Here is a 21243-nt window from a genome sequence, read left to right as displayed (position 1 = left end):
GGGTGATAAATCCTAGATCCCTACCCCTAGTGGGGTACAAACTGTAATGTTTGACCTGAGTATGGCGCCAGTAAAAAGGTTGTGTTGTTACCTAAATCAAAAGGGTTTCTCCTCTGTACACAAAGCTGCATTGAGGACAATGAGGTCATGTTTCTTGGAATTTGGCAAAACCAAATCACTTGAACCGTAGTTCTCAGAAAACACTTTTAGTTGTTTGTGTTTGAGGGATGCACAATTATGACTTGTTCTTAGGAAGTTTGAATGGACTGGATGCTACGATATAATCTGAAAAAACAAAACTCTGAAGAAGCAACTTTTATCTTTGTGACTCTTTTCTCAAATATACAAGTGAATAGCTGATACTAAGATGCTTAAGACTGTTTAACAGAAAGCTGCACAAGATCCAACACTCACACCCCAGTCATGATTTTTACTTTCAATACCATGTTTGTCCCCTTTCATCCTGCACAGAACCATTCATTCACAGAGCTATTAGTGGTCTCACACTGCTGCAGGGAATCAACAACTGAACAGAGTTTATTATCAGAGCTGGAAAACTGATCATTTCAACATTATTATCCCACTGTGTCCTCCCACGATAACACAACATACACACATGCACAGCTGCATGATGTTATTCCACAGAGATTTGACTCACCTTCTGCATGTCTCTGCCTCTCCCTTTCCTTCCAATCCAGGAAAAACTGACATACTTTTAACTTCAAGCACCCAAAAACATAACTGATGGCCTTAGTTAAAAAAATAGAAATCTCTCAAAACAAATCGTGAGTAAAAACTTCCTTAAGACATACACAACTTTCATGCAACATTACGTTTTATTTAGCAAATTTTTTGCAGAAATATGTATTTGAAACAAATCATTCATTACATATGGACACCAGAAAAGTGGAGAACATTTCTATGGATGTATTAATAGTGTTTTTTATTACTTTGAAACTAACACCGAAACTGACCACAACCTCCGTTCATCGTGAAAGAAAAAGCTACAAATGTCTTACAGCCGTCTTAAGCTAATCTGTATGGTGTCATTTATTGGACTCTTTTTTATATTAATAAGTCGGGCCTTTATTTATGATTTTTCATGTTTTATAAGTATATCAAATCATACTTTTATAGAAAACGTCTGTGTTTTCTGACCTGCATCTGAAAACACCATCAACTTGCTGTTGATAGTGTTTTCTATTATGCCACACTACCTCCATGTTCATGTTGTCTTGATAAATTCAGTATAATGTACATTCCCACTAACACCATCAGTGCAACAGATTCACGTCATACTCACCACTCTGCTGCTGTCAGGTTCTATTTTTAACATAAACACTGTCTTTATTCATTATGTACTGCAATTCCAGTCAATTCAACTTTGCCATTTTTTTGATCAATGTTGAGCTGCCCTAAATGAAAGTTAGCACTTCCTATGCAGACATGTCACATTAAGAACAATCAAGTGGCTCAAAGGGCATAATCTGTCCTTCATCTGGTAGGCTTTTAATGTGAAACATCTGCTGGGAGTGTTGAATACCACTGATTGTAACTTACCAGCAATAAAAAAAGGCAAAGTAAAGGTGAAATAATTAGTAAATGAACACAGTATATATTAAAAAGAGAAACTGAGAGTCAGTGGTATGACATGACTTGTATTGATTTTTATTTTTCTCTTCATTGTGTCTTGTACATCTGATGTTGAACATACAAAAAATACTAAATAAATAAATACTGTAAATTGGTTGGAAAAAATCTTAATTTCATGGTGATATTATTTCAAGGACAAAATAATGTGTTTCTGTTTGTAGTGATAATCTTTTTGACATCACTATCATTATATTTTGAACGTGTTATCTAACCAGTTATGATGAAAGAGATGTTGCCTAGTATGGTGGTTTCAATAATCTCCCCTCATCCTCGTCATATTTGACATGTTCTGCTGCTCTGTATTTATCCACACAGATAAACAGGAAAAGATTTTATCTGAGTAAGTAGAAGACAGAGACATGAAAGCCTGCATGTCTCCGAACCACAGGGACCTGGGTAATGACAGGACGTGACTAGAATACCTCAACACCTTATCATCACTTTACACTTTACACAGATATCTCCCCTCTCTGTTTGATTTGGATTGTGTTTCAAATCCAAGTCTTACTCTGAAACCAAAAGATCAAAAAATCTTTTTGTCACCATTTGGCCCTGGATTCATTGTCAATGTTTTAAAAATGCAAATGTCACATCTGAATCAAAAATGCCATGTCCGAGTTCAAGACATAGATGTCATGTCCCAGTCTTAAATGTAAATACTAAGTCACAAACGTCATGTCCAAGTCACCAAAGTCATATCCAAATAATTAATGTAATGTCCAAGCCATAGCCATAGCCAAGTCATAGATGTCAAGTTCAAGTCTTGAATTTTACGTACAAGTTATAAACTACATGCCAGAGTCATAAGTTTGTTACAGCGGAGTCACTATAGCATTATCAAGTCATAGATGTCATGTTCAAGTTATAAATATGATGTCCGAGTTGTAAATTTCACATCCAAGTAATAAACATCATGTCATCACGTCAACACGCATGTCATAATGCCATGTCCGAATAACATTTGTCATGTCTGAGTCTCATGTCCAGGTCATAAATGTCTTGATCAAGTCATATGTTTTATGTCCAAGTTACCGAGGCCATGTGTAAGTCATAAAAGTCATGTCCAGGTCCCTGGGTCATGTCTAAGTTAAAAATTTCACAAATTTGGTCTAAAGTCCGCAATAAACAAATCTTGGTCACCAGTATTAGTTTCAGTAACCTTTGTGAAATCGAAAGGAAGGAATTAAAATGAACACCAAAAGCAAGTTTATGACTTCGATTTATTACTCATCACGCCATTATTTCAGTCATTGTTTTGTTTTTTTGCTTTCGTTTTGAAATAGAACAAGAAAATGGTGGTGCTGTTTGCCAGATGCAAATTTAAAGTTGCCCTGTTCAAGTCCAAGGTCGTCATGTCTCAAGCCATGGTGAAAAAATTGGGACTGAAAGGCGACTCCATTACTCCAACGATTATCACATTCAGTTCGATCAAAACCAGTGATTTTTGATTAAAGTAAGCATGTCAAACGGCTTTCTTTGCTAAAAAGAGTCAGTCATGTTTGTGACTTCAATATTCCTGTTTCACCGGTAACCACATGCAAACTTTAATGAAAAATCTTTAAGCAAACAGTCACAAGTTTCTTTTTGCATAATTGACCCCAGCAAACTTAAATCAGACCTCTTTTCTTAAATGCCTCTTGTCTCTAAATTGAACATGTGACCTGTTTTACCTGGAGGTGAACCTGAGGACTTTGGAGATGAGACCGGTTGCCAGGCTGTTGACGCTGGCCTCGGATGGCGACCGACACAGTGCCCCTTCTGACCGGCCCAGCTCCGCTTTCTTCTGTTTCTTACGGAGCTTCCTGCGATAGAACACCTCCAACAGCTCCATGGCCTCGATCCAAAGTCCACTTTATCAAAGTTTCTTTCTACTGCTTTCAGCTCTGCTTTAGTTTACTTCTCGAGTTGTTTTGTCTTCTCTTAGTAAGTCATAGAAGGTTCAGTCTCAACACCCTCTTTGCGCTTCACACTGACTACTCTTCAGTCTTTATCGCTGTTTGGCGCGTTTCCTTCTAGAAAGCTTCAAGAAAATCTGTTTTCAAACTCTACCCTCCCCAACCACTCCCTTACATCCTTTCCTGTACTGAAAACTTCCAAAAGCACTTGCTACTTACTGAAATCTATGTTTCTGTTTGAAAGTATTTTGCTCTACCCAAGGTCACCACTTGGATCTTCAGCCATCTTCTTCTGCCATATCTTTTCAAAACTTTTCCTGTATGTGTTGTTTTTTTAACCTCTAACCTAAGAACCTTCCTTTCCTCTCCTACCTGTATCTTCTCTATTTCTACTGAAAACTAACACAAATTACACAAAAGGACTCAGGCCCTGCATTTTCGTTTTTCATCTGCTTCTCTGTTCCAACAAAACTCCATCGAAAAGACTCACGTTGACCAATCCCGTCTCTACTGCCCTCTGATCTAACGCTTTGCTCCAGTTCCAGTCTGGTGCTGGCAGGTTGGATCGAGTGGTGCTGCGTTGGCCCCCGGCCCCAAGCTCGTTAAGCAAATGAAGCAATTAAGCGTCATTAGGCCACCGTACGATAAAAGTATGAAGTAAACATCCTCGGTCTGGGGCTGCTGGATGGTAGTTGTTGATGTGGTGTGCAAGTGAGAGACACTGAGAGTCTTAAGAGAGAGAGAGAGGAGGGAGGAAAAGAGGGAGGCAGGGTGAGAGATAATGAGAGAGAATGAGTAGCAAGAAAAGGAGGGAGGATGGAGGGAGATAAGAGCCGTTAGGGAGAAGATACTGAGGAATGAAGCAACTAAGAGACTGATAGAGAGCTGGTAGAAAGAGAGGAAATAGTGCGGGAGATAAAGCGAAGGGAGGATTAAAAAAGGCAGAAGGATGGGAGAGAGTGAGCTTCACAAAATTATCTCTCTAGATTTCAGTCATGGAATGAAAATAAAATTGAGAATTACTTTAGGAGAGGGAAAGGAGTGAAGAAAAAGTAATAACGAGCACAAAGGTGAGTGACAAAGGGAGGAGGAGCAGAGCAGCAAGGAAGAGGATCATGGAGGAGGAAGAAGAAGGAGGACAGATAAACAGTGGATTATTGAGCTCATTGCAGCAGACATGGATTTTGAAGCCGCGGGGAGAACGTCTCATGATGCAGCATGTGGTTCTACAGTGAACAATGAACTATTATTGAATGTTAGATTATCACTGTGGACTGGACTCCAAAAGCAATGTGAGACATATTGACAGAGGTTAGAAACCACTGATGATCAGCATTGGACAAGTTCCATGAAAAATGTAATAAATTACTCATTACTTATGAGTTACAGTTATTGTTATTGTTATACAGTTATGGATGGCACTGTCAGTCAGTCTGTTGGTCAGTCCACCACTTTGGTCCAGACTGAAATACCTCAACAACTATTGGATGGATTGGTATGAAATTTTGTACAGACCTACGGTACCGAGTCAAACGTTTCAACAAGCTTTCTCATTCAAGTGATTGGGAAGGTGTGTCCAAACATTTGACTGGTACTGTACATGTTCCCCAGAAAACAAATTCTACTGACCTCAGTGACCCTTCTCGACACCTAGTGGTGGCCATGAAATTTGGTACAGACAATCATGTTTACTACAGGACAATTCATACTGATTTCAGTGATCCTCTGACTTGTCCTGTAGTGGTACCATGAGGTTGTCATTTTAGGTTCAGAGTATTTTGACAATTACTGGATGGATTGCCGGAAAAAATAGCTACAGATATTCAAGGTCCATATAGAATCAATTCTGATGACTTTGGCGGTCCTTCAACATTTCATCTTGTACCAAAATTTCAAGTTGTCCAATACTTTGGTTTATGACCAGATACCTGCAAAACTGATGCCATTCCCATACCATTAGTGCATTTTAAGCAATTTTCTTAACTGATAGTCAGCCGTGTTAACAATCAATAATTGATTAATCATTAATAATTCATTATTTACGGTGGACGTTTTTCCATAATAAAGCCATTTTATAAACTGTGACCTATGTTTGACGCAAATCAGAGTAAATAAGGAATTCAAAAGACAGATCAAGTAAACATCAAGTTCCTTGAATTATAAATTAAATAACAAAAAAATAATGACTTAATTTAAAATTACAGAGCTCCCATTCTTCAACTTCAACTTCAATAGAAGACATAAATTAGACCAGACTAGATGTGTTGTCCATCAATTAAAACATATGACCCATTTTTATTTAATCAAAAGTACTATAGCCAACAGTATTAAATAACCTGTTACGCATACCCTACATGAGGGATGTGCATTGTTGACTGTAGCTAACGTTACTCCAGCTGCTGGAAACAGCTGCTCAGCTGGAACAGATGTCTCAGGGACACACAAATATTTCAAAATGTATTGTCACTGCTGAAATGCATTTATACTCAAAGCAGGAGAGTATCACTTATACAGTTCATCACATTTGTGTTGATTTCGTTGGACCATTGTGTAATTGGAGTCCTGCTTGTCCTGAATGTTAGCACCGCAGCTAGAGTGGTGTGTCAGTCTTCATTCACTAATAAGAACTAAAATATAACATCGAAGATGGGGGATTGGACAAATTAAGTAATTATTCTTTTAATGCAAAGTCTTACACAAAGCAAATTTAAGAGGCAGCAATAACAAAGTCAAGAGCAAGTTACAATTCAATGTGAATTTGCCCTGCATGCCAGTTGAAAATGTTTCTACTTGAATGAAAAATTTGCTCATATTCTGGTGATTTATGATTTGACTTCAGAAGCGCTGAGACATGAGAGGAAAAAGAAGAGAGACTGGAGGGAAATAACAAAGAATTTCTGGTGAGTTCTGAGTTCAGTCAGAAGCTGAAAACTGACAAACTACCACACACGGTGGGTGTGTCTGTTGCTAGCTAGCTTACAGCCAATGTCTGCACAGTTGGCACATTCGCTGTTTGGGGTATATAAACACAAATGTGTGAATTATTCTTGCTTTCTGTCTGAACACACCTTTATTCAGTGACTTGCATCCAGCTGTGGAATCACAGTAATTATGCTCCTGACTGGTGAAAGCATCTTGCATTTTAACTACGTTATGTCTTTACCAGTATCTCGTGTTAGCAGTTCTTGGAAGGAAAAACAAAAACCATGTCCATTATTTAGAACAGCTCGAGGTGCTTTCCAACAGTTCCAAAGCCTGCATCTCCTGTATTTAACTCCTATACAAACGGAAAACAAGAAATTGTGATTTAACAAGCAAGCCTTCGGTTTTGAAAGATTTGACCATCAACAGCTAGCTTAGCCCCAGTGACTGCACACAGTACTCCAGAAATCCTGTTTAATTGTGAAGCTGTGAGGTTCACAAACCTACAACTCTGAACAAAACCGGAGTACACTCTGGATTTAAATGCATTTTTAATATGAGAATGCACATACCCTTGGTACACACACACAGATGTTTTCACTTCTTTTGCCAAATAAGACACAGTGTACAGTGTGGGTGTGTACAAACTGAGCTTGTTGAACTTCTTTTAAACTTACTTATCCCTTTATCATATCATGTCACGTTTTAACTTCCTATGGACCTCTAGAACCTCTTCAAAGATGCCTGGAACCTCTTCTTCACTGTAAAAAAATCCCAATTTTATGGAAAATAATGTTTTTTAAAAATTGTATACAAAACTCTGTAAAATTATGGACATTATCTGTAAATTAACAACCCAAATGTTATTTTAAGTATTATGCCTATAATGACAAATTACATTTATTTCTCATTTTTGTACAGAAAAAATACAATATTAAAATACTAATAAAAATACTATATTATTATTTATGGCTGTTACCTGGATTATTACCTGGATTATTTTACATCTGCTTGCCGAATTCTTATTTTGAGTAAATTTGAGTTGTGGGATGTCGATGGAGAACAAACAACACAGAGGGTCAGACTGTCTGTTTGGTCACCTAAGTAAGTTAAAGTTAAGTGAATTTATATCCTGCAACAATATTGGTGATATCAGGTAAGAAAATATTTTCCGTTATTTTCTGTAACAACCTTACATAACATTATGTTTTGTGTTCATGTCCTTAACTTTGGCTGTAACGTTGTCTTACAGTTAGGTCAGCTCATTAAGTAAATTAGCTACAGGTAACGTTAGCTTGTTGGCATGATTCGTGTCTCCTGGCCAGCAAAACATAGTATTGAATGTGGTTTAGTTGGAAGTTTTGCTTGTTCTGTTTACAGCAAACCTTTGTCTTTGACATTAATGGTTGTTGCTGAGTTAACCTAATTCACGGCTTAGCTATAATATAACATTGTTATAACATAATCATAACATTCAGCACTGGTGTAGGCGAATTTGAGAGGTAAAGTAACATTAATGTTTACTTGATTGTGTTATAATGTTATAACGTAATGAAGCAAATCTGAAAATATTCATTATGATTGCATCGCGCATATGTGTGTGTGTGTGTCTGTGTGTGTGTGTGTGTGTGTGTGGGAGAGAGAGAGAGAGAGAGACCACTGGTATGCTCTAAATCTGTGTTTATCTGTCCCCTGCCTATCCCACCCTTGTTAGCTTGATGTGGTCAGATATGACCTATTTCACATTAACACCTGTTTATTGTGATACAAATCATACTACTTGCACCTGCAACTACAATGGGCATACACATTTGACTGTTGAGGAATACTGTTGTATTTATTGGACCAGAAAAAAGAACCAGGAGTGACTAGCGGTACAGAATTAAACCCAGGGACAGGCAGGCAAACAGAGGCATGGCATGCAGAGATTGGTCTGTGTGTGTCTGTGTGTGTTTTCCCCTCATGATCCAGACGTTTTGGGAATGAAAAGTTTCCTGCCACAAGATCTTCAGAGGCAGTGAGTATTCATTTCATCCTGACATAAAGACAGTGAATGGATGCCATGCACACTAGTGGCCATATTATTGCCTGTTCGTTGGCACATGTTAATTTTTATTTGTTATCCCAAGAATTGAAAATTACCTGTTTGTGGGAGGAAACCCATGTGAACACAGAGGCAGAACATGCAAACTCTGCACAGAAGCACCAGTCTGGCTCATACCTGTCAGGCAGTATTTTACTCATCTATGTTGTTCTTGAGTTTAAGGGCATAGTCACTCATCCTGACACAGCTGTACAATGGTGCCAAATCAAAACAAGTGTTTGACCTCTCCTGTCAAATACAAAAATGCACTTAGTGCCTCAAACACACCATGAACATGAACCCCTATTTTCTATGACTTTCCCATCATGCTGGCTGGTAGGATTTGTATCACAATGGGGGTATTCAGTAATGCACAAAATTATCCAGGAAGTAGCTCTGCAATCCGATGGCCATTGTAATATGAATTCTGGGTAAAAACCTTTAAAAACCCTTTGAAACTTTAAAATATGCATAGCTGAGTTAAAACGCACTTGATAAAACAGTTGACATGGCACTGATGGATGATAAAACTATCAGGCTGGTAGTCATGCGAGTAAAATATGATCCGGACAAGTCATTGTCATGTCCATCAATGCGAATAAGAACTAGGTTATAAAAAATGAACTTTTTTTGTCTGTTTTACAAATTTTTCCTTTAACTACACAGAAATATAACACAGCTTGTGCTTGTCTTATTTGATATTAGAGAGATGTTTGGCCCGAACCTGTATGTGTAGCTGCTTGTTTCTTTCTGAGTAATTTCTACATTCCCTTTTCCAACACTGATAACTGGTAATGATAAGAAAGTTGCTTACATTTTTTAGATCAAACATTGGAACAAGGTTTACGGGGGAGAAGAGGAACCCGACAGAGTCCATCACTAGTAAGTAACAACTGCAGTATTTAAGATGAGATATTAGTCAATGTTAACCACTATTTCTAAACCTTACATTGTAATTAATATATGTAATATGAAGTATGATTTCTTAAGTACTTTAATGATCTCATCAGAGTACATTTGTAAGACATTTCCCCCACTGGCGATAGAAAAACTAAGTAACTTACTTTTATCTTCCTACTTGTGAGTTGCCATACTGAAAGGGGAATAGACCCTTTTCAAAGACATGTCATCATCATCATTGTCATCATCATCATCGATCCTTTATTTAATTCTCAGGAGAACATTGAGAGAAAGACCCTCATGACCCTCAGACATGTCATAACGGGATAAACACAGCTGCAGTTAATAAAATTATTAGATAGTTGGTTTGATTTTGGTGTACCAATTGGCACTTCTAGAGTTTTTTAACATTATTTTACATATCTAAACATTAAATCTAAACACAAACACTGCAAGTTAAAGTTTGAGATGATTTTAATATTTTATACAGTATTTTTATACTTTTTATTTTGTCATTTGTCATTTTGCAATCTTGAGCATGTGTTAACAGATGTGTAATAATTTAGGAAATATCTGTAAAATAACAGTGTTTCTCTGCAAAACCTTTGATGAAAATTTCTGTAAATTTATTGTTTTTACACTTTATTTGAATTATTTTATTTTAATTTTATGGTTTTTGTTCGGCCGTTTTGAGCGTTTTTTTTACGATTTCTTTTTAAAGTGTACTGTGACCTCTTCCAGTACCCCTGAATTCTCCTCAACAACAATTTGAGCCTCATTAAGACATCTGTTAGCCTCTCAAGGACTTCATGCTTGATTACAGTGATCAAGGGTCACTGTAATCTCCTCTAGAATCCACACGAGGGCCACTGAAAGCTTTTCTAGGGCCCTCCTGGAACTAACTCAAGGACTCCATGCTTCCTCAAGGACCACTGTACTCTACTCACTATTGTTTATAATCAGTCAATACTTGTAAATGTGCAACAGATCCAAACTCATATCAGTTAATACACATTAAAGTATTTGGGTATTGTTCCTGAAAACACAGGTATGACTGCAGCTCTGTGACCGACTGTGTGTTGTCGCATCAGAAACAGAAGAAGAAGAAGAAGCGTCTGCAGGTTAAATATACAGGTGTTGGTACCTATGCAGGTGTAGCCCCTCCCAGTACAATAACAGATGATTCCCAGCACTCCAGCGGCTGGATTACTGGGAATTATGTGTCATGAGAATGTCGTAAGACGTGTCTGAGATCACAGAAAGAAATGGATGACGGGACGGTGTGGAAATCCTCTCCCTTTGTAGTGTTCAAATCAGGTGTCAAGGCTGCAACTTTCTGCCTTAAGGTGCAGAGCTATATGTGTGTGCCCTAGTTTCATCAGAACACACATACACACACACACACACACACACACACATACACACACAGGTGTATAGCCTAGCTTGACACAAACACTGGGAGCAGAGGGGAAAGTGCTTTCCTTGCTCTATCTTAAGAGAAAAAATATCCACATTCCAACAATTTTAGAGCTTTCTGATTTACTGCCTATCTTGTTTGTTGAGCAGGATTAGAAACAGAAATGAAAAAATGAGACATAGCAGAAGTTATCACTGGAACTATTTTCTGACCAACCACAGCTGGATACATTGACAGCATATATCATCTTATAAGTCCTGTCCTCAGTGGGGTTGCCTGGTTTGAGTTTCTCTTTATCTGAATCGAGAGTCTAAGGTAGAGAGTGTTGTATGTTGTAAAGCCTCTAGGGGCAAATTTGTGATTTGTGATATTGGCTTATATACAATTGACTTGACTTGACTACAGGATGGAAAACACTGACAAACAGAATTCAAAACAGAACGTGATTGGTTGAGGTAAGAGCCATGAGGAAAATATAAAGTGAGCTGATACAAACTTTTATAATGAACCACTAAGAGAAAAGAAATGTTTGTGCTGACACAGTTTGATTCAAACTGTCTTTATTGCCCTGTGTGTGTGTGTGTGTGTGTGTGTGTGTGTGTGTGTGTGTGCAGGGTGTGTCTCTCTGAACAGAGACCTTATCTGTTGCCGTGGGAAACTGTTCCACCAGCCCATAATAATAATCTCTCTGATCTGCCCGGAAACCAAAATTGGATAGAGAGAGAGAGAGAGAGAGAGAGAGAGAGATTGAGAGGTGGGCAAAAGTGAATCCAGAGGACACATTTTTAAAGTGTGTGTGTGTGTGTATGCGTAAGTGTATCAAATATGGTTGTGAAACTATGTTAATAGCTTGTATGTGTGTGTTTGGGGTGTGCCAAAATTGCATCAAAAGTATGCATGTGTCAAAACTGTGTATGTGCTTGTGTACTTTATATGGAGTTATGGATGGTACTGGTACTACTTCTGCCTCCTCAAAGACTTCCAGATCATCCTCAGGGATTTCTGGTACCTCCGAAAATAGTCCTGGAACATCCTCAAGGACCTCTCAAATCTCATCAAGGACTACAATATGCAGACTAAATGAACCGCAACCACACAAAAGGTTGCTTCTCTGACTGGCTGGAAGGTTTCTGTTTATACCTTATAACAGGACACTTGGTGTCTACATAGTTCTGGTCAGAAGTTTAACCACCGTTCTAAAGGTATATTAAACTGCAGGTAACCATAGCAACAGCATGCTTCACACCATGTTAACAAACCTAATCATGACAGTCTGCATTAAATGTAAACCAAAGTATGTTCCCACCCACCACCAAAACACAGGATTAGATGCTGCTGTGATTCCCAAATTGATTGACTAACACTAGACTGCACTGTTTGCCTTTGAACTGTGTGTGTGTGTGTGTGTGTGTGTGTGTGTGTCTGTCATAGGCTACTTTCGGGGACAAATTTCGGACTACAGACCAATTAATTGGGGATGGCTTGTCCAATTGGGGACAGTAGCTGTGTGTGTGTGGGCGTGCGTGTGTGTGTGTGTGTGTGTGTATATAAGGGAGCTGGTGTTACACTGGAGTGTGTGTGTTGTGCAATGATGTGATGATGTCGTCTTAGAAAAATGCGGTGATTCAACCAAAGAAGCATCTGAGGAGGAAAGAAGAAAGAAAATGAAAGGAAAAGAAACAAGGTGAGAGGAGATGGGGGAGGAAAGGAGAGGTGAAGATGGGGGAGGAAAGGTAAGGAAATGAAAGGAAAGAAAGAAGGAGAGGAAGAGGCAAAAGGGAATGAAAGGGAGAAGAGGAGAGGGAAGAGAGGAGAGGGAGAAATAAAAGAAAAGGAAAGAAGGAATCGGAGAAAGGAGAGAGGACGACTGTTTATAAATCATTGTCCTTTCCAGATTAACACCCAGCCTCATGGGGCTCTGGCCCACTTCCTGTTTTTGGACCAATCAGATACAAGCATTGCAATACCCCAACTCCCCCCTCGTCTCTCCTCAGTGTTATCTGATAACCACCCTGAGCCCAGGGGATTGTGGGAGAATAGAGTCATTCTGGCTGTTTATCTGACTCTGTGAGACCAACAGTAGAGTACATTTTAATGACTCTGTTGTTACAATCACTGCAAACATGTTGCTCAAAGGCACTGCAGCAGGACAGCAGCTGATATCTAACTTGAAGCCTGCAGGATGTGCGCTGCAACTGCTCAGTCACCCCTCCAAACTGACACCATATATACATATATATATACATATATATATATATATATATACACACATACACACACACACACACACACACACACACACACACACACACATATATATATATATATATATATATATATATATATATATATATATATATATATATATATATATATATATATATATATATCCTGAAGCTGCAAGCTTTCCAGAAATTGAGAACCTTGTTTTCAAACTCTACAGTGGATTTTCAAGAAGTTTCAAGGACCAACAGTCGTAGATTTGGAATGAAGTATTGGGTACAGGCTTCAACTTTCTTCAAATCTAACATGATATAATGATAACTGCCGGGAACTAGACGACAGGGCACACAAAATCAACAAGGGTAAATGTCTGTAGTCACACTAGCACCGCCCTGAGGCTGGGATGTTCACTACACACAAATGCACACACACACACACACACACACACACACACACACACACACACACACACACACTGTATTTTCAGAACCTGACCTCCATATTAGGATGAAACTGGCTGTAGCAGAGTGTCAGTATTTATAGACTGTTTGTCTGTACAGACTGAGTTTAGACACACAACACTGTTAGAGAGAGAGGTAGAGAGAGGGAGAGAGAGGGGTGGTAAAGTGACATTAGTGTTGAACCAGGAAACTACTGTAGATTAGATGTATATGCCTCATACGTTCACACACATCAACATAACATGTTATTCACACAGAACATATCTTGTCATAGTGACCTAGACCAGCTGATGGGGGACCAGTACACCTGAGTGCACTCTGCTAAATGCAAAACACAGCAAATGTCAACCCTCTCCTTCAAATACAACTACTTTGCATTAGCAAATACATTCATTACTAATACAACCCTGAACCCTGATTACGTTTTTTATAATCAATACGACAAGAAAACGTTTATAACAAATCTATGTGCAAACTGGTTACTGATAGCATATTTCATTTGTTTTCCTTACAATATTCTCTTGTGCAACCAAAGAATGATTAAAGGACAGGTTCACAATTTTTCAAGTCTGTCTTAAAACAACAGTCAGGTGTCCATATGAACAGTGAAAGAGGTTTTCCTCACTGTAATCATTCCTCCTGTTCATACTGACTAGAATATAGATATTGTCTTTTTTTATTCCGTAGACTCTTCTTCCTTGTCAAAACCTGGTGCCTACATTACCCATAATGCAACCATCAACAGTTCAGTTGGCGATTCTGTTGTGTTATGCTTGTGGTGGCTATTGTAGCCTCGAGCTGCTAGCTTCAAGCAGAGATGAGGAGTGGGCTACATCCATACATTTCTTTCATTTTCAACCAATGCTGACTCTAGTGACATCAATTGAGGCAATTTATTTATTTTATTTATTCACATATGTAGCTGTATTCCCCAATAGCTGTAAACACACTTTGATGTGTAGCATCCTTCTGGCCCACAACTTTACTGTTCACTCTCACAGCTCTCATCAGCCTAATTTTAGCTAACGTCATGCAGCCGTTTTCGACAAAAAAGCTCTGAGAAATCAAGTATACACTACATGCCCAGCACCAAACAGCAGACAGACAAAGTTAGCAACTAGCTAGTGCTTTAGCAGCGGATGAGTCAGACAAACTGTGCTAACAGGACAGGTATCATAATCAAGTAACATTAAACCTAGTGAAATATTGCGACAATAGTCTGACTCAGTGCTGGAGTCCTGGAGCCAGGGAGATTAGCAGATGAGCCAACTGTCAATCACAGCTGTCAATCAACTCCCACACGGCAGACATTAAAGCTACTGTAAATCTTCAAATCTTATTAACTAATTTCGAAAATGACCACCAGTACACTTATTAGAGGGCCTGAATTTAGAGATTGAGACCATAATGACTCGTTGAAAAAAGGACTGACCTAGTATTCCTAGATAGAAGTTGAGGCTTTTTGAATGGGAGTCAACTGGAGCATCTAGCGGCCCTAGTTGGCACTTTAAGGTTCTTCCTCATTGACTTCAGCCTCAAGCCGTGGTAGTTGGTGCTTTGTTAATAGGCGACTGCTTGTAACAACTACGTATATATTTGTATCAACCTAAATGGTGCTACTATGTCAGTGTTGTGTTTACAGCTTGTTTCCACTTCCTCCAAGTGGCAAAAAATAATGAATGCAGGTTTAATGTAAAATACTGAAAAAGTCAACACTGACTTTTTCCACCACCATCAATGAGAGTAGACTGAGAGGTAGATATAAATGTGGTATACACTAAATTAGACAGTTAACTAATATTAACACCTCTCAGTATAACACAATACAATTCAACAGTGGTACAAACTACAGCCTTGAAAAAGGATTAGTGTTTTTTTGTTAGGTGGATAATAATAAACTGGCAACTGACTCATGTTGGTTTGGGGAAATGTGTTCAAATTGATGCACGGGACACGTAAACATGTAAAAATGTGAAGTCTTATGATTAGTTTCAGCTGCACAATGTGAGTGGGTTTAAGAGCTATCAATATCATTTGATTTCTCACACAGTGTGACACCTCATTTTAATGATAAACAAACAGCTGGACTGATTTGTGATGATGCAGCTGATGAAGACACAGGAAACACTGTGAGGTGGTTACCGTGGCAATGTGAGCTGTTTGTTTTCCTGTTGAGCTAAGTTTGAACCCTGAATCACAAACATACAACGGGACACTAATAAATCCTCTGACCGTAAAACACACACACACACACACAGAAAGGAAGCGCACACAGGACATCCTAACACTAGGGGTCATGACCTCCTCAGTTGACAGCGGTAAACTTGTCACTGATTTGACATCATTTCCTGTTTTGACCCGCAGGGTGTGCAACCGACAAACATGTTCAGAAAAATAAAGAGGATTTATCGACACTGGAAGGAACCTAGTCCTCAACTAGACAGGAAGTCCAGGTCAGTGACATTATGGCTGTGAGCACAACTCTGAGGAGTTTAGTCTTTTGCACATTGATGGGGGGTCTCAGCGCTTTCCTACCTGTTCTTGATGCGTAGTTGGACTCCTCCTGCTGAACATGTTCTGCTGCGGTGGGACGAGTGCAGTGTTTGTTGTTGTTGTTGTTGATGATGTGGTAGTGGGGGCGATGGAGAAGAAAGAGGGGGAGGAGACGGAGGAGGAAGAGCAGGGAGGGAGGGAGGTGAGGTACCAAACTCCTCAATGTATCCTGGATCAAACTCCCTAAAGAAGGAGACAGAAAATAAAAATGTTTTTCCTGCTTGCGCTGCATGATGTTTGGTATTTTTTACACTTATCTATATCGTAATGAATGTAGAGAATTACTTCCATATGTGAACAATGTAGATTCTCAAATAAAAGACATTCAATTAATGAGAATGCTGTTGCCAATAAGAACAAATAAAGCTCACTAATTCTTTCAATCACTTCTACTTTGCTGCTTTTGTGATCTGTTAAGTTACTGTCAATTAAATTTAATACTTTGTGCAGATGTTTCACATTAAAAGCCTGCCAGGAACAGGAGGGTTTATGACTTTTGAGACACATAGGGCTTTTAATGTGAAATATCTGCACTAAGTATGGAGTTTCACTGATGGTAGTTTAACAACGAGAGACAGAAAGACAAAGCCTCAAGATGGATTTCAAAACTTATCTCGATAGAATATTGTTCTCTTCCTGACTGTCTTTCAAATAAACCAAATGATCAAACCAGATTTTCTGGCCTACATCAGATTAGCTAATCTACAACCATCACACCCCCAGATTCACCACATGGCTGCCAAAATAAACCAGGCCTGCAGTTCAAACTGGACCGTCTGCTTGTCTGTTTTCTTTTCCTATAACATCACCTTCATATTTCAGTCATTTATCACCACAGAGCATGCTCAGTGAACTACAATTCAAATGTCAGCTATTGAATTGACAATAGTGAGAAGGTCAGAGTTCAGCTGTCAAAGGATGCTGCAAGCAGAAATACTACTGGGAATCCTTTGTTTACTCAAAAAAGAGAGAAAAAAAGACTTCATGTTTAAGTATGGGGTCCAGTCAATCACCTGTCCACTCAACAATACACACACACACATACACACACACACACACACACACACACACACACACATATACACACATACAGTCATGTTTCCATCACTTCAGAGGACATTACATTGACTTACATTCATTTCTTGTTTCTCTTCTTTTTCTAACTTAAACCATAACCACCACATGCCTAACCTTTACCCTAACCTTAACATAACCCTAAACTAACCTTAACTTTAAACCAAGTCTTCACTGTAAAATTAATGATTTACATTAAGGGGACTTGCTTTTTGTCCCCATAAGGGAGGCAAATCCCCACAACATGACTGTGTAAACAGGTTTATGTCCCCACAACATGAGGAATACCTGGTACAAACACACACACACACACACACACACACACACACACACACACACACACACACACTGACATTGGATAAACAGGTTCATTCAGATGACTCTTTGCTGACTGTTTATTTGTACATTTTGTACATGTATTTAAAGCAACAGTCCAACATTCAGTGTTTGTTATCAGTTTCATCTCAATGTGTCATACCAACCTGTGTGTCAAGCAAGACAAGATAAAAACTGAGAAAAAAACAACTGTAAACATACTACATACAGCTATAAAATAAACAGCCAAGCAAACATATTTTGAGAGACCCCAGTGCATGTTTGCCTAGGTGCAGCCTTGGAGAGGTCTAGTTCCAGCTTCATTCCTTTAGATGAGGCCACTCTGCTGACGCAGCGTGCCAATGCAGAGGCAAAAAAACATGAAACCTGGCTCAACTTATTGCCTGACCACAACATAAAATCATCCGACAAGGCTGCATTGACCAATGAAATATATGCAAATGCACATAGTAGTTTGTAACATGAATGCTGTATTTCTGTTTACGTTGGCTGATGTTGCTCTGTTGCTCAAACTGGACTTTCAATCTGTTTTCGGTCTGGACGCCCACTGACTGTTCAGGGGTCAGGCTACGTTGAGTTACATGTGTGTCACATGACTTGCTTAGATGTGAGCTCTTGCTGTGGATGGTCCATGCCAGGTTCACCACTGAGGGTTGATGAACCTGCAGCTGATAAACTTTGGTTTATAGTTCGACATTATGCACTTCAGTGATGAATGAAGCAAACCTGCCAGCTAGTTCACTCCCTACTCACTGCAACATATATCCAACGCACCCTTTGAATTATGGAGGTGTCCTTCAGCTGCCAGTGCTCTGCTCACTTTTTGCTGCCACATTGCTCATCTTAAAGCTATGCTGTTGCTTGTTGCTATGGCTGCTGCTGCTGTTCATACAGCATTTCATAAGCGCCACCTCCACCTCAGCATCCACCTGTAGGCTCCGAGGCTACCTTCCCCTTATCATCGTCTCTCCCCGCTCTCCCCCAATCTAAGTCAGAGCCTAGATGCCAAAAAAATCACTGCTGTCCTCTGCTGGCCAGATCACACATCTGGTTGCAGTCTGTTTTCCTGGCTGAAAATTCTGCGTTTAAACATGCTCTTAATACCATAGTTTAACTTGTAAAATCATAATAACTTGGCATGTAAACATACGAAGATCTTGCATGATAATTCCCGCTAGCCACTCCAATTACAAGAAGCAAAAGACAAACTGATAGAGACAACAGATAATTCAAATAGGAATGGATGGAGATATACATTCATCCTCCTTGACACCAGTAAGTGAACCCTTTTCCCATTTCTCTTTGTAAGTAATGGTACCTGCAAAATCAATAAAATAAAACACTGTGCTATTAAAACTACATGAGAGATGATTTAAGTTCTATGCATTTTAGTATTTTAATGAATGCTTTGACCTTTATTGACTGTAGGCTGTTGTACATAGGTATTATTTTGGTTTATTATGTTTTGGGTCTCTGAGATGCACAACGTCACTGTGGTTCAGGAACAGTTCAGGTTACTGTTAAAAAGAAACTTTTCATATCAGATCTGAAAAAAAAAAATACTGTTGTCATCAGATAACAAAAGCCTCAGTCCTTAAAGTCAGAGCGGTTTTCTCCCTCCACCCTGCAGAGCCATTTAAACCTACAATCCTTTTAAACACAGAGATGAATAAAGAACACAATACACTTTCAAACACACACACCAGAAACACACCCAGACTCACCGTATATTACTAACTGAGGACATTCCACTGCTGCGTATTCAGGACTTCATACACCAGACATCTAAACACTAATCTGTACCACACGCACTTGCAGGTGCACAGAGAAAGGCCCATTTAAGTGGAACCTGTTGAGCTGGTCAGAGGAATGCGCGGCAGCCACGACACCCTGAAATCACCTGAACAGGAGGGACCATGTTGTCACATTCCACTTTCCATCTCATCACACACACCCACACACACTGCTCTCCCTGCACCTTCTACCTGCTGAGCTCACCTGAGTTCAGTAGTTTGACATCCAGAGGTTTAAAGCAGCGCTCACCCAGAGGAAAGTCTGAAAGCGTTCCCTTCTAACCTTCAGTTTAGCCTCATGCTGTCTGTGCAAACGTCATTTTAAATTCTTGAGGATTTGCCAGGCTGAATTTGGTGTAGGGAAATGATAAATTCCCACAAATTAAACAGAGTGACAGACAATCATGGGACACATGTGGCAGACTTTTTTTCATTCCATTCAGTTCAATAGTTCATGAGAAAATGTTCAGCGATGCCCTATCTGGCAGTTTTAGAAAATCCTTGCAAACATTCCCGGATCTGCACCAAAAAGGAATCAGTTCTTCCCTGACAGAACCTTCCACCAGGCTTAATCCAAATCTGGTAACAAGTAAATGGATTTTAAACCTGCTATCCACAAACAGCACTGAAAATAAAACGGTGGAGGTTAATATACAAAAATAAAAGTCTGGTTCTCTGAACATCACAACCTGAATAAGGTCTGTTACTTGTATTGTGAAGGGAAAACAGAGGAAAAAAAGATAAAGCCCACAGTGAGTCCAGAGTCCCACATGCATAGAACCAGGAAACACTACGACACAAAACAGTATTCATGGAGACTACAAAACACCACAGGAACCCATAGTTGCATTGCTTTATTTACTGTATTTGTAAGGGACGATCTACAATATTAAATAAATGTTCATAACATTCATTTTACCATGTGATGTATTGTACCAGTTAGGTCCCTTTAGATAAATTAACCTGTGGTTGCTGATATACTGTATATTATGACATAGTAAATCTAGTGTATATATATATATATATATATAGTGAAGCAACTCACAGTGGTTACCACCAATTCCCATGTTATTTCACCAAAATTCCAATCTTAAGTCATGTGATAGCAACTAAACCATCTCCATGACAACTGTGCAACTCCATCTGCTGAGGAAGGCCGAAAGATTTGGTTGAAAGCTTAGGAAACATCAAATAAGTCTTTAGAATTTGAATGTTAACTTGCTGTTTCCACAGCCAAGAATGAACCTTCAAGCTCATTGTTTACTGTTTTTGGTTAATCCAGTTAATTATCCATGGCTGGATTAACCTGCTAGGGGGGCCCCATGGCAAAAATGACCTGCTGGGCCCCTCTTAACCCCCCATTCCTAATTCTCTCTGTGCAGTCTCTCTGAGCTGGACTACTACCTGGTCCCAGGTTTGCTGTGTGGGGATTTGATTAAACACAAATTCATTTAGGAATATGCATCACAAAAGCACAAAGTGTTTTAAACTAGATGTTGATACAGGGACCCTCTTCAAGACAGGTCCTCAAGATGAGGTAAAGCAGGACCAGCCTTAAGGCTCTCATCATGTCAGGTGATACTGTGCTTCAGTGGAGAATATTCCAAACAAAACTACCTCACAGTAAGTCTGGAGTCTTCAGGACCCCTGGAGACCTGAAACCCCAGGACACTCATCCACTTTGCACAGCCTTAAAACTAAATACCTGACAACTTAAGGGACTTGATCACATTGATGCAATCCTGCAATCCAGTCTTGCTCATTGAGTTACAACAATTCCTGCATTGATCTCATACAACCAGAGATACTGAAGGGACAGATGGTAGGCAAATCTCTATCGTCTCACTGTCTATCACCCAACCCTGCTGTAAATAACACCACCAACAATCTTTTGGTAAAAGGGACATATTGTAGAAAGGGAGATTTACATTTC

The 21243-nt window shown here is 39.2% G+C and overlaps 1 protein-coding gene across 7 annotated transcripts in view; it reads right to left on the bottom strand.

The window, feature by feature from the left end:
- The window catches only part of shroom3 (shroom family member 3), a 75953-nt gene that overhangs the window by 31460 nt on the left and 23250 nt on the right, over positions 1–21243 (bottom strand). For 6 of the 7 annotated variants that reach the window (XM_042396228.1, XM_042396230.1, XM_042396231.1 and 3 more), the window contains exon 3: positions 16090–16290. In XM_042396228.1, coding sequence (XP_042252162.1) covers positions 16090–16290 — 201 coding nt within the window. Of the gene's footprint in view, positions 1–3323; positions 4945–16089; positions 16291–21243 lie in introns of those variants that run through there. The other variant, XM_042396234.1, reaches the window with a different exon arrangement.

Source organism: Thunnus maccoyii, chromosome 19, assembly GCF_910596095.1.
Source record: "Thunnus maccoyii chromosome 19, fThuMac1.1, whole genome shotgun sequence".
NCBI lineage: Eukaryota > Metazoa > Chordata > Actinopteri > Scombriformes > Scombridae > Thunnus > Thunnus maccoyii.
Note: the sequence above shows the minus strand (reverse complement) of the source record. Positions and strands in the feature narration are given on the sequence as shown.